A 14,576-nucleotide genomic window follows, 5' to 3' on the forward strand; every position below is an offset into this window, starting at 1 on the left:
TTGGGAGCAATTACGGTAATATCTGCACTATAAGGTCTGCCAGGCATTCCTTGCTATGGAATGGGTGAAAAGCAGAATTCCTTGCTGTGGATTACATGAGCATCACCTGGTCAGCTGAGAGCTCAGGAAATACAGGGAAACATTGCCTGGCTTCTATTCAGGAGAATAATTTTGTCTGATATATTTATAAAACGGTAAATGATTGAAGACAAATGGGAGTTGCCACAAAAACTCTTAATAAAAATATTTATTACATGCTGCTATATAAAGTTGAAATTACTGATTATGTATACATAGTATTTTTGTTTATGTACAAATTTGTGGCTTCTACCTGTTGTCACTAGCGATAACTACTAGGAGGAAACAAGATTTCTTTAGCCTGAACCTAATGGAGCTCATTATAGTCTCAGAGGAAATGAGAGTTTTATTTGACCTGTTTTATTTGAAAATACCTGACCCCTGACCTATAAACTGCTTAAAACTGGCACTGGGAAACCTGCATCCAAAGCAGGTTTTCTATCCAAATTTGCTCATTTTCCTCTCAATATTTCCCACTGTTCCAATTCTATTATTGACACGTTCTTTCAATCTGGCACCAATAATGTCATCTGCTCCCTAAATACAGGTGATTCCTTAACATTAGCAGCACTGGTTTTCTGATAGGGGGAGGGGAGTTACATTTTCATACACATGAAAAGCTTTCTTCAAACTATAGTACTTTTTGTTACAGGTAGGTAGCTGTGTTGGTCTGCCATAGTTGAAACAAAATAAAAAAATTCCTTCCAGTAGCACCTTAGAGGCCAACTAAGTTTGTTATTGTCTCCTTTTGTGCTCAGGCAAAAATAATCCAGCAGATTTGAGTGATAAAGCAAGAGAAAACAGTGCAAATGTTTGAGAAAGCAGTGAATGAGTGGCTACTAAGGTAGCTCAACAGAAGCTTATGCTTTGGAAATATTCTCCTCTTTGCTGATCGCTGGCTTGTAGATGACCCCTTTTTCTTCCCTTGTTTGTTTGATGCTGAAAAGCAGAACAACTGGGTTAGTCAAAGCTGAAATTGCAATTGAAGAATATCAGCAATTATTTTAAAGCCCTGTTATATTGTTCTCTGAATTGAAGTCATGAAAGGGCTGACTTTTCCTACACAGACAATGGTTAAAGTAGATGTTCTAATCTATTGATGCTATGAATAGTGGAGGGGGGGGGTTGGACTCATGGCCCGAATGGCTCCAGTGGGGGTGGGCAGGGTAAGGACACTGGGAGAAAGACAATTTGTGTGGTACAGTACCAGAGTAAGTCTGGAGTAAGACTACTGAAATTGGTTTCATCTGCTAATTGTACAGGACAGTCTAGCTGAAGAACCATGACTCTAAACTAACATCCCATGGAATGACAGTAACCGTCTTACCTCTTCTTCCTTCGAATCAGCCAAAAGGCTACCACGAGAATGAAGACACTGCCAAGGCTACTGGCTAATACAACAAAGGGAACAAAACCTAAGGTGGGACAAGGAAGGAGAGAAAAGCAGGCAGTTATGAGTAAAACATTGTAATTGAATAACTTGTCCCTAACCTGTTGTGATGCTATAATTGCCTTCACTCTTAGCAGCCTGTACTGAGGCCCTCAAAGGAGAATACAGAGTTAAGTACTTTTGTGCAGTGTTAAACTATGGATTTCACCCATACAATATATAGTGATAGCTGCCAACCTGGATGGCTCAAAAAAAGAAAATAAAAAAGGATTAGACAAATTCATTGAGGATAAGGCTATTAGTCATGACGGTATGTTCCATCTCTACTGCCAAAGGCAGCCTCTCACCTCAGTTTCCCATTTGAAAAATAGGAAAAATAATGATCAGCCATTATTTGATAAAAGATATTACCGGTTGTCAGCGCTGCCCAAGGTCCCAGCTCACACAAGACCAACGCTGCTCCTTGCTCAAGTTTAAAAGTCTTTATTGAAGTTCAGTCTCATTTCTAGACGCGCAGCGCGCAACGCTACATCTATCCGTCAGACCGTAGAACTCCCATCTGAGTCTCCTCCCCCCTGACACCAGCTTAAGATTCTAGCCTTACTCCACCTCTTCCTCTGTTCCTTCTTTCTCTGGGTCTTTCTGCTAGTCGGAGTCTCAGCCCTCCGAGATTCTTCTGACGCTGATTCTCCCGACTCCTCCCCCCCCCTCTTTCGGGCTTTAGGACCTGGCTCCCAATCCGGGTTTTCTGCTGTCCCGCGCTCCTCCACATTTGAACTTGGCGCGCGCGCGCAGCCTCCCACTTTCCTTCTGACCGTTACACTTGTGTCACTGCTCCCCCTTTCGGGGAGGCTAGCTGGACCTGGTCTTCCCTCCGTCTCCCCACTCCCCGATGGAGGAGAAGCTGGCCCTGACTCACGTGACTCTTCCCCCCCACTGTGCTCTGGTGGGGGAACTGGCCCTACTGCTCCGCTACTCCCTTGGGACTCCCCTCTGGTTCCTTGTTTATGGATCGTCCCCTCTGGGATTCGCCTCGCCCTTACCATAGGCGCCCCCTCCTTTTTTTTTTTTTTAAAGATTTTTATTGGAGTTTTACAGAAAAGAAAAATAAAAGTTCACAGAATAAAAAAACCCTAAATTACAGAAAAAAGAGAGAAACACCAAAAATACAAGAAAAAAACACAACTAATTAAGAAAAATTAAATTTAAACATAAAAAAGTTAAAACCAATCCATTTTTCAAATAGCCTCAATTTCATATGCTTATGTTCTTGACCTCCTCCCGCCTCCCCCCTTTTGTATTCCCATTCAAATATTTAGTTCAGCAAATTCTTACCCTTTTTCAAATGTTAAACTTTATACCATAACATTTACTATATCCATATTTTCAAGCATATCAATACCTATTTTTTTGCATAATCTTATTAACTTTTATCACTAATTACCACTTATTGCCAATCCAAGCACAGTTTTAACATTCATTAATTTTATAATATTTCTGAAGATAGTCTTTGAATTTCTTCCAGTCTTCTTCCACCGACTCTTCTCCCAGGTCTCGGATTCTGCCAGTCATTTCCGCCAGTTCCATATACTCTATCAGCTTCATCTGCCACTCTTCCAGGGTGGGTAGCTCTTGTGTCTTCCAATACTTTGCGATAAGAATTCTTGCCGCTGTTGTTGCGTACATAAAGAAATTTCTATCTTTCTTTGGCACCAATTGGCCCACCATGCCCAAGAGAAAGGCCTCTGGCTTCTTAAGGAATGTAAATTTAAATATTTTTTTCATTTCATTATATATCATCTCCCAGAAAGCCTTAATCTTTGGGCATGTCCACCAAAGGTGAAAGAATGTTCCTTCACTTTCTTTACACTTCCAACATTTATTGTCAGGCAAGTGGTAGATTTTTGCAAGCTTGACTGGTGTCATGTACCACCTGTATATCATTTTCATAATATTCTCTCTTAGGGCATTACATGCCGTAAATTTCATACCTGTGGTCCACAACCATTCCCAGTCAGCAAACATAATGTTATGACCAACATCTTGTGCCCATTTAATCATAGCAGATTTAACTGTTTCATCCTGCGTGTTCCATTTTAGCAGCAAGTTATACATTCTTGAGAGTGTTTTAGTTTTGGATTCTAACAACTCAGTTTCCAGTTTAGATTTTTCCACCTGGAAGCCTATTTTTTTATCCAAGTTATAGACTTCTCTTATTTGAAAATAGTGCAGCCAATCTCGCACCTTATCTTTTAATTTCTCAAAACTCTGCAGTTTCAGTTTATCTCCTTCTTGTTCCAATATTTCCCAATATTTCGGCCATTTGGCCTCCATATTGGACTTTTTCAATGCCTTTGCTTCCATTGGTGACAGCCACCTTGGGGTTTTATTCTCCAGTAAGTCTTTATATCTTAACCAGACATTTAACAATGCTTTCCTGACAATATGGTTTTTAAATGCCTTATGAGCTTTAACCTTGTCGTACCACAAATATGCATGCCACCCAAAAACATTATTAAAACCTTCTAAATCCAAAATGTCTGTGTTTTCAAGAAGCAGCCATTCTTTCAGCCAGCAAAATGCGGCCGATTCATAATAAAGTTTCAGGTCTGGCAGGGCAAAACCACCTCTTTCTTTAACATCAGTTAATATTTTAAATTTTATTCTGGGCTTCTTGCCCTGCCAGACAAATCTAGAGATATCTCTCTGCCACTTCTTGAAACAGTCCATCTTGTCCAAAATTTGCAAAGATTGAAACAGAAATAACATCCTTGGCAATACATTCATCTTTATAGCCGCAATTCTACCCAACAAGGAAAGCTTCAAGTTTGACCATATCTCTAGATCTTTCTTCACTTCTAACCAACATTTCTCATAGTTATCTTTAAATAAGTTTAGGTTCTTAGCTGTCATATTAACCCCCAAATATTTAACTTTCTTTACTATTGTTAGGCCTGTCTCCTTCTGAAACCTATCTTTCTCAATCGGTGTTAAATTTTTCTCAAGAACTTTGGTTTTAGACTTATTCAACTTAAAACCAGCCATCTTTCCAAATTCTTGAATCACTTCCAAAACTCTTTTCGAACTAGATTCTGGCTCCTGTAATGTTAGAACTAAATCGTCTGCAAATGCTTTCAGTTTATATTGCTTAGCTCCGACCTGAATGCCTTTTATCAAACGGTCCCTTCTAATCATATTCAATAATACCTCCAGGACAGTGATGAATAACAATGGGGAAATTGGGCAGCCTTGTCGTGTGCCTTTCTCTATCTTAAATCCCTCTGTCACCATATTATTCACAATTAATTTAGCCTTTTGTTCTGAATAAATTGCACTTATACCGTTTTCAAACCCTTGGCCCACCCCCATCCCCTGAAGATTTTTCTTCATAAAATTCCAAGAAATATTGTCAAAGGCTTTCTCCGCATCTATAAAAATTAAAACTGCTTTAGTGTTTATATTCACTTGCAGCTTCTCCAAAATGTTAATTATATTCCTCGTATTGTCCGACAAGTGTCTACCCGGGAGAAAGCCAGCTTGGTCCTTATGGATCTCTTCCAATAGTACTTTCTTTAATCTATTTGCCAAAATGTCCGCAAATATTTTGTAATCCACATTAAGAAGGGATATGGGGCGGTAGTTCTTAAGTTGCGTCTTTTCAGACTCAGTTTTTGGTATAAGTGTAATATATGCTTCCTGCCACGACTCCGGCGCCTTTTTCCCCTCTAATATCTCATTGCACACCTCCGTTAGTGGTCGAATTAGCCAATCTTTCAAAACTCTGTAGTATTTGGAGGTTAAACCGTCTGGTCCTGGAGATTTGCCCAGCTGCATATTCCGAATGGCGCCCTCCACTTCCTGTTCTGTAATTTTGTCACTCAACATTATCCTCTTTTCTTGAGAAATTTTTTGTAGTCCATTTTTCCTCAGAAATTGGTCTAACTCAACCTCTTTCTGTGGCCCTTGTGTATAAAGTTGTTTGAAAAATCTCTGGAAGCAGTTTCTAATTTCCAATGGGTTCTGTATAATCTTTCCATTTACCTCCAAACTTGTAATAGTATTTAATTTCTGTCTTTTCTTCATCTGCCATGCAAGCAGTTTCCCACATTTGTTAGCCGATTCAAAAGACTTTTGTCTCATCTGTTTAATTTTCCATTCCACTTCCTGGTTTATCATTCTCATATATTGTACTTGATATAACTTAATTTCCCTCAGAATTTCTTGGGATTTTGGTTTCGCTCTTAATCTCTTCTCTCCTTCTTTTATTTTTTCCAAGATTTTATCTTTTTTCTCATTTTGAATTCTCTTCTTTATTGCATTCTGTTGAATCAGAAACCCTCTCATGACCGCTTTACCTGCGTCCCAGATTGTTCTTCATAGGCGCCCCCTCCTGGGAATCTTCAGATTCGCTGGAGAAGCTCATGGAATCTCTCGGTCCACTGTCATATTCCCCTACGCTCCCCTCCGATTCCTCTCCTCCGCTCTCTATTTGCTCTCTCCCCTGCTCTTCTGCTCCTGAACCTCTGACACCGGTACATTTCTACTTGTGCTTCTCCCTAACTCCTAACTGATGCTTCATAGACACTATACATTTTAAGCACATCTCTCCACCCCCCCCCCCAAAAAAATCTTGGGAACTGTAGCTAACATCTCCCAGAGCTACAATTCCCAGCACACTTAGCAATCTACAGGTCCTAGAAGTGGGGAATGTGCTTTAAATATATTGTGTGTACGCAGCCTCACTTGCATATTTCACTTTGCAATCTAAGCACAGGGTGACATCAGCAAGTGATTTTCCTGCAAATATGCAATGCACACTTCTCAACAGGTTTGTATACTTCAGTGTGCAAGTCATGCATGTGACCCAATAAGTCACTTTTATATTGAGGATCAGGAATTAGGAATGGCAGACGTTACTCATGTCTGGACAACAGGATATTCCAATTTCTAAATTGTACAGAGGAAATTGAAACTTTAAGCCAGTTGATGAACATGTATGAAATTGTTTGTCAAGACTTAATAATACTTTGCAGGTACTCCATATGTGATCAATCCTGAGTGCTCTCGTACAGGCAATAACTATCAAGAGGACTGATTGGAAGAAAGATATTTTTGTGTTGAAGCATGATATGAGCACAGATTTGAATGGAAATCGGTACCCCCAGGGTCACCTGCTATGAATCCAAATGCTGAAAAATATAAATATGCCAAATCATTTCCTGTCATCAACAGAAAGGAGTTATATTGGAACAGGCAAATAACTAACTGCATGCAGAGCCCAGGCAGTAGTGAGACAGTGCTGACAAATGCAACCTTCACAATGTCACATCAGTACAACAAACACAAATACTCATGCAGCAACCACCAGTACTAGAGAAATGAAAGTCTAAGCAGTGTGTTCAAATACTGCCAGCCAAACCACTGCAAGCATATAGTGTGTTGACCTCTTTTGTTTCTGCGCAGTGGATTTAGACATACTGCTTGCTGGACTTTCATTTCTACCTGTCCAGATGGAGTCTGGATCCAGAGACTCAGAGTTTCCGTTATCTTCCATCTGTTAGGCTGAAAGTTAATTGCAGCAGGCATCTTCAGCATCCCCCAGAGGTTAAAAATCAAAGAGAAGTCCAACAACTGTAAAATGAACGTCTCTGAAAAGCTCTTGACTGGCTTGAGAGCCACCTGCGGTCTTTTGAGGGTTTCACTACAAGGAAGCTCAGAAGAACCTTCAGCAGAGCCAAATTGATACATACTTTAAAACAAATGCATTTATTGAATGCTAATCTAGAATACTTTTAGGTGGTGTACCTGTTCCAATGCCCACTGCTAAATGTGCAGATTCACAAAACATTCCTTCACCCCCCACATTACATTCTAGAGAGGTAGCCCTGTGAACTGGTTGTGGCAAAACCAACCCCCCCAAAATGTGTAGCAGCTTCAAGACATGCACATCTATTTTAGAAAATGCTTTTCTTGGCCATGTACCACAATACTCTGCTTTTTAAACGTAATTTCTCTTGTGGAGAGAGAGATGCAACTTATTAATCTAGAAAGTGAAATAAAAAAATACGGTATGTATGCCTTTTTGCTTTCCTGTTGAATTGAATATATATTATGCAAATATAATATACTATCGTGGGATCTCAGATGAATCTAGAACCGTGCTCCTGGGATTCTACCTAGAAAAAATACAGCAAATGGTCAATTTGAAAGTGACAATCCCATATCTGTGTTTTTTAAGTAATTCTGAAATTCCAGCCCTCGAGTGCCAAGCATTTCACCCTCGGCCCATCCTTTGTTTTCTGTTCCTTTTCCTTCCACTGTTCTTAATTTAATAAATAGGGATAAAGACTTCTATGATCATTAAGATCTGCCATATTGTTATTAATTCAGAATAGATGTCTTAGAGATATAGAGCATGCAGTGTTGGTGGAATTGCTGACAAGTGTCAGCAAGTGTCTTTTCTGTAATGCTTCTTGAATATGCTTTAAAAATTGAGAATGCAGTGAGGAAGGCCAATTGTAAAGATTTAAGGCTATAGCATAGATTACAGAGCCAGGCTGGGACCATGACAGCTGGGTTCACATCCCACAGCCAGGAAGTTCACTGAGTGGCCTCTGGAAAGGCATTCTTTCAGCCTGACCTACCAATATCATAACGTTGTTTTCCAAATCTATGATGCAACCTCACTTGGAATGCTGTGTATAGTTCAGGTCACTTCACCTGAAAAAGGGGGGGGGCTCGTTTAATCTCACTGTAAACAAGTGGTACAGTGACAATAAAGTATTTCTATTTCTATGTTGTACTGCTGGGAAAAGGTTCAGAAAAGGGCAGTCAGGAGGTTCAAAGGGTTGGAGCAACTCCACTGTGAGGAAAGGTTACAACATTTGTGGCTAGAAAAAAATTGTTTAGAATTTAGAGAAAATGTGAGTAAAGGGGGACATGATAGAAGTGTATAAAATTATGCATGATTTGGATTCTCTAATACTGCAGAGACATCCAATGGAGCTGAATGTTGGAAGATTCTTGACAAAAGTACTTCCTCACGCAGGACATAATTAAATTAACCCCTTTTGAGGTAGCAAAAAGGGTTTGTGTTAGGCTTCTAAAGTGCTACAGGGCTTTGAGTGTGACGGCGCTGCAACAGACTCAGGACCGAGTGTGTGTGTGTGTGTGGCCCAGCTGAGTTGAATTGATAGGAGGCAGGCACTGTACCTAAGCTGTAGGCGCATTGCCCATGTTAATTCCCTTCTGGCATATATGTATGTGTGCCATCATAGTGTATGTATATATATGCAAAAGTAACCTTGAGCATATAGACTGGCACCTCCCCCCCCCACACCAGCAGAGTTATTGTCCCTTCAACTGATGTATGACAGACAGGAATTCAGCAGGTCAGAACCAGCATTGTGAGTGTTATTCCTTGGAAAGCTGTGGGTTTTAAATTCCCACTTTTAACTGTTTGAAAGGGTTGCAGATCCCTTTGTGTGCTCTCACTGACTTGAATGGGACAAGATGTGTATACGATTTCAGACTTGGGCATGCTTGGATTTGAACTTGCTGGAACTTACAGTTTGAACCATGCACAGTTTGAAGTTCAGACTTTGACCCATGTGTCTTTGTTTCAAAGTAAGTCCCACTGGGACAGCTCAGCTAGCCCTGCCCCTTTCCCTGTATTTCATCAGCAGTGTCCGTGTATAATAGCATGGTCCTATTCAACTGAGAAATGATGGAGGCTATGAGCTTGTCAACATCCTTTTTGACACATAGTACCTGGAATTTAGATTTTACTAGTAGCATGGCCTCCTAAGATGCTAAGAACGCTAATTTTCTAAGTTCAGTTTTATTTTTGCTCCTTTGAATGAAGGATTCTGTACAAGGCAGAGCTTAGAGCAGTCTTTATTACATACAAATCTGTTATGTGACCAATTGAAAAATACAATATATAATAAAATTAGACAATCTATTTGCCACCTCAACGCTTATTATTTCAAGAACCACTCACTGCTTCTTTCTTTAGGGAGAGAATAAAGAACCTTGTTTACAGAAAAATTAGCCATCTTTTGCCTTTGCTTTTCAAACAAATTTAAATTGGTGTTAATTTCTAAGGCAGAACACTGAGCATGTCAGATCATTTGGGACCTTTTCACACATTATGTCGCAACAAACGTAGGACTGTAAATGTGTGTACATATGATGGGGAACTCCAACCAATTCTGATGCTCTCTACCTGTATAATATGCATGTGTGCCCCATTCACATGTATATGTACAGGTGTACATGCTTGACTGGGCTTCCACAACTGAGTTCTACAGAACAGAGGCAAGCTCAGCTTTCCCAGTTTAGTGGATTCTTAGGTCTGTATACACAGATCAGAGCACATCTTTGAGTGTTTTGTGGGCTTGGGAATGGGCTCTGCATCAGCCAAGAATCTAAGAACAGCACACTCCTTTTCTGATGCAAACATGTCCGACATTGACGAGTACACACAGGGCCACCGTCCTCCCCATGAAGGGGAGGCTATTACAGAAGTCCACCCAGAGGAAACAGCTGTTGGTAAACATTTATGATAGAAGCAGAGAACTTGATTTGGACTTGCTTCTTTTGAGTTGGGAGACTGGCACTACTGGGCCCTTGGCATCTTGCCATAATTTTGATACCCTAGGTTTTGACAATGTCCCCACCAAAGTTGCCACATTATGCACTTGATTTATTCTGCATCCCAGATATGAACTTTCAAAGAAATTAACACCCACAACATTTTATGGATACCATAGTGCTTGGTTGGTCTAGTTAAGTGCAAAGGATAAATGAAATGTAGCTTTCATGATATACAAGTTTGAAGGCCCATGAAATATCCTGGGTTGCGAAAGGAAATCTCCCCGTATCTCTTTCTTCCTTCTTTCCTGTCTTTGGGAGGGTCAGCTGTATAAACTACAGCTTAGTTTATAAGTTACATGCCCTAGTTGAATAGCAGATGGGCAGACAAAGAGGTCCAGCCTGCCCAGCACAGCACAGGCTTAAAGACAGGGGTGGCATAAGGCATAAGGCACGTATCCCTGAAAGTGCTCTCTAGTGCACCTTGCGCATGAAGTCTTCTGCCAGCTGCTTGGTTCATGCTCCATGTAAAAGTTGTATTGGAGCATTTAACTGCTGTTTACCCTGTCAGTGCTATATAAATAATAAATAAGGTTTGGGGTTTCCCCATATGATTTTAGAGTACTACAATTTCAGACCTCTTCAGAAATCTAGTGGAGAATCCCTCCTGAGTTATTTATACAGTTGCAGGAAACTACAGCTGCAATTCTATGCAGAATTAACAGAATAAGCTCCTTTCGAAACAGTGGCTTATTTGAAAGTAAACATGCATAAGACTGCATTATGTATACTTTCTTTGCTGTAAAGCAACAAAGTTTGCAGTTCAGTTTGCAGAAAAGAAGCCCTGTGACAGTAATAAAAAACATTACTGATCCACAGTAAAATACAAGGCTTTCCTCCCCTTTTTATCTTTTTGACAGAGGTCATTGTTGCATTGATTTGCCAATAATTTAGAACCATATAATAATCTTCAGCCAATTATTTTTGCCTTACATTTCACTTCAGTCAGATGGCTAATTTTTCCACTCATGACGGTGGGTTTTTTAAATCAATCCAGCGTTATGAGTCTTTTTATTACGTGTCAAACTCATTCTCCTGAATGGCTTCATCGGATCCTTTGAAACTCCCCAGAAAGTGTCTTCCTGCAATGCAAAGTTGTGGTTCCTTTTAGATGCAGATCATCAGACAGCAAAATACCCTTGTCTGCTGTTATATTGTGCAGAGCCAGAGGAGAGCTCACAGGGGCCCAGATACTCAGGTTCCCAAAGAAAGCTGTCCACACCACACTGCCAGGTTTATTTAAAGGAAGAGCAAACTCACAGCCCCTGCTTCCAGCACTCTGTGGGACAAACTCCACAACAAGGAGATGGCTTGTCTGCACCCAGGCAGTGGCACAAATGCTTTTTATACAGCAGAGCAGCCCACAGGTGGCCATGATCTCCACCACACCTAAGGTTATCTTGAGGATTCAGCTGGTGCCAGCAAAGCTCCTGAACCACCTCACCTTTGGTTCAACACATCCACTTGCTGGTGCTTGTTGCAACTTTAGCCTTTTAGGAAATACAGTCGGGCTGCCCCAACAGAAGGCAAGATAAACAAACAAAACTGTATTTAATGACACCCCATTTCATATCATGTTAAGGGGGAATGTTGCACACCCAACAAACTGTTCTTGGCTTGGAGATGTCTCTGGTGCGATTTATAAAGCTCTAAACTCTGCATAAATTTGAAATTTGAATCTTCTGTTGCTTACCTTGCCGGAAGGACACGGAAACCAGCCTTTCATCAAACTCCTGGACTCTCCTATAGTTGTTCACCATTTCAAGAGGGGCTGGGTCACTAGGCTGTGTGCAGTACAGAGTGCTTTCCAGGGCCAGCAGCTATGAGAAAAGCACAACAGTTTTAATGATATCAGAGTGGCAGGAAAAGCATGCTTTCCTTCCACCACCAGTCCTTATTACAATTGAGACATTTCTCCCAGTATCTAGTTTAAATGTTTCTGTAGCTGGGATGTATTGACTCTACAGTACTAGTCAAAATTCAAGTGACTGAATTCTCCAATCTGTTAAGGTCACTTGGAATTCTGATTCTGTCTTCTGTACCCCTCCTAGTTTAGTGTCATCTGCAAACTGGATGAGCATCCCTCAAGTCCCTCATCCAAGTTGTTTATAAAGATGTTGAACAACAATGGGCTCAGGGCAGAACCCTGCAGTACCCAACTTGTCACTTTTTCCCAGGATGATGAGGAACCATTAATGAGTACTCTTTGGGTTCAGTCCACCAACCAGCTACAACTCCACCCAACAGTTAACTCATTCAATCCACATTTTACTAGCTTCCTTGCAAGAATATCATGGGGGACTTTGTCAAAAGCCTTACTGAAATGAAGATACACTATGTTCACAGCATTCCCTAGATTCATCAAGTTTGTAATTCCATCAGAAAAGCAATGGTTTGCCTGACATGACTTATTTTTGAGAAACCTATCCTGGGTCTTAGTAATCACAGCATCCTTTTCTAAGTGCTCACAGACAAACTGTTGAATTATCTGTTTTAGGACCTTCTCTAGTATCGATGCCAAGTTCACCAGTCAGTAGTTACCTGGGTCTACTTTCCCCCCTTTTTGAAGATGGGGACAACATTTGCCCATCTGCAGTCTACAGGGACCTCACCTGTTCTCTTAACATGCAAACCAAGTAACAGAAGGAAAATGTGGAAATGGTGGTATGATTTGCAGATGGAAAGTATGCACTGTGGAAAGCTGGAAACCTCAGGAAGGGAGAGTGCTCTTGTGCTCAGATCCTGCTCGAGGGTTTTCCACAGGCATCTGGGTGGCCACAATGAGAACAGGATGCTGAACTAGATGGCCCATTGGCCTGATCCAGCAGGCTCTTCTTATGTTCTGTAAAGCAGCTGCCACAGCAGACTTGACTAAGCCAGAGGCACATGCCCCCTCCCACTTTGAAGAGACCTGGATACCCCCACAATTAAGGAGAATTAGCTCTCTTCATATGTTTGATTAGGGCTGTTTCAAACAGCCACATATGGGGCTTGTATTCAGGCTTGACAGCTTTTAAAAAAAATGTCTACCCAGATCAACTGTGGGTGTTCTAATGTGGCTGAGTGCCAGCAGAAGAGCATGCCTTCCCAGTGCCCGGTGTGCATGTGCCGGGGGGGGGCAGGGCTTGGAGGGCACCACGAGGAGGAGGCAGCAGGGGAAGTGTGCACCCTTCCAGTCAGCCAGGTGGGGGCTGCACTTACCAACTCAGTGAGGGAGAGGGGCGGCAAAGCTGCCGCTGCCTCTTCTCTCTGCTGCTTCCACCCCAAGTCAGGCCTGCTTGGAGCTGTGCCCTTCCCCTCCCTCTCAGCTAGCCGAGGGGCACCTTGTTGTACCCCCTAAAAATGTGCCTGGGGCCACGGCCTCCCCCATGCTGTGCCACTGCTGAGTGCATTGCCTGGATTGCAATTTAGTACATTACTGTTTATCCTTCAGGTGGTTTGGTTTGGTTTTGCAGAGGATACTAGGCCTTTGATGGAATGTGTGGGCAATCATTTCACTACATTCAGCACACATTCTGGTCTTGCCCAAGTTTCTTAAATGTGCCCCAAGATCTCTTGGGTTGCAACTCTCATATTGTCCACTGATTGCTTGCACAGCCCTGGACACACTGATGACAGAACAATTTCATTTCATTTTTCACATTGGGTCAAATGAATTAGCCCTGTCTGTGTTTTCCATGTCTCAAACACTAGGGCGGAAGTTCAGTCTTAATCTTCAGTTTGAATCCAACACAGTAAAGCTAAGATGGTAGATAGGAGTCTAGCCTGTGCACAGCATCCATAAAGGTGTAAGTAGGTGGGAAACGAAGAAGAAGAAGAAGAAGAGGAGTAGTTTGGATTTGATATCCTGTTTTATCACTACCTGAAGGAGTCTCAAAGCGGCTAACAATATCCTTTCCCTTCCTCCCCCACAACAAACACTCTGTGAGGTGAGTGAGGCTGAGAGACTTCAGAGAAGTGTGACCAGCCCAAGGTCACCCAGCAGCTGCATGTGGAGGAGCGGGGAATCGAACCCGGTTCACCAGATTACAAGTCCACCACTCTTAACCACTACACCACACTGGCTCTCTCAGAAGGCAGGTATACACTTCATGCACAATTACTGGCAAGATTACCAACTTTAACTGAGAACATATGTTTTATAGACCCTTGCCTGTTCCTCTGAAATTTGTACTGGCTTTCGAAAAACCGTCCAAAGAACACTTGGGTAGCAAGGAGGTGTGGTCAGGGATCCTTCATAGCGGTAATATTCATCCAGTCTGTCTGGGAGCAAATCTTGGACATTGAAACCTGGGATGAAGGCTTCCTGATCTGAAAAAGATCACCCTTTTTTAAATAACTATATTCTTGCCAGCCCAACTCTCAGCATATTTTTGGATGCAGCATTTCCTTAATTTTTTTACTTTGCCCTCTTTTCCATTATTCCGGATAAGGAGGTTTCATTTGTGCATGC

At 41.6% G+C, this 14,576-nt stretch overlaps 1 protein-coding gene across 4 annotated transcripts in view; it reads right to left on the reverse strand.

Moving 5' to 3' along the window:
* Window positions 1-229: 229 nt before the first annotated feature.
* The window catches only part of CA12 (carbonic anhydrase 12), a 30,944-nt gene continuing 16,597 nt past the window's right edge, over window positions 230-14,576 (reverse strand). For 2 of the 4 annotated variants that reach the window (XM_053365937.1, XM_053365940.1), the window contains 4 exons: window positions 14,277-14,434; window positions 11,817-11,943; window positions 1,406-1,493; window positions 230-1,017 (listed from right to left, as the gene is read on the reverse strand). In XM_053365937.1, the coding sequence (XP_053221912.1) occupies window positions 939-1,017; window positions 1,406-1,493; window positions 11,817-11,943; window positions 14,277-14,434 (452 nt within the window). In that variant the 3' untranslated portion in view covers window positions 230-938. Of the gene's footprint in view, window positions 1,018-1,405; window positions 1,494-6,006; window positions 7,031-10,218; window positions 11,206-11,816; window positions 11,944-14,276; window positions 14,435-14,576 lie in introns of those variants that run through there. The other 2 variants (XM_053365941.1, XM_053365939.1) reach the window with 2 other exon arrangements.

Source organism: Podarcis raffonei, chromosome 14 (genome assembly GCF_027172205.1).
Source record: "Podarcis raffonei isolate rPodRaf1 chromosome 14, rPodRaf1.pri, whole genome shotgun sequence".
In the NCBI taxonomy this organism is placed as follows: Eukaryota; Metazoa; Chordata; class Lepidosauria; order Squamata; family Lacertidae; genus Podarcis; species Podarcis raffonei.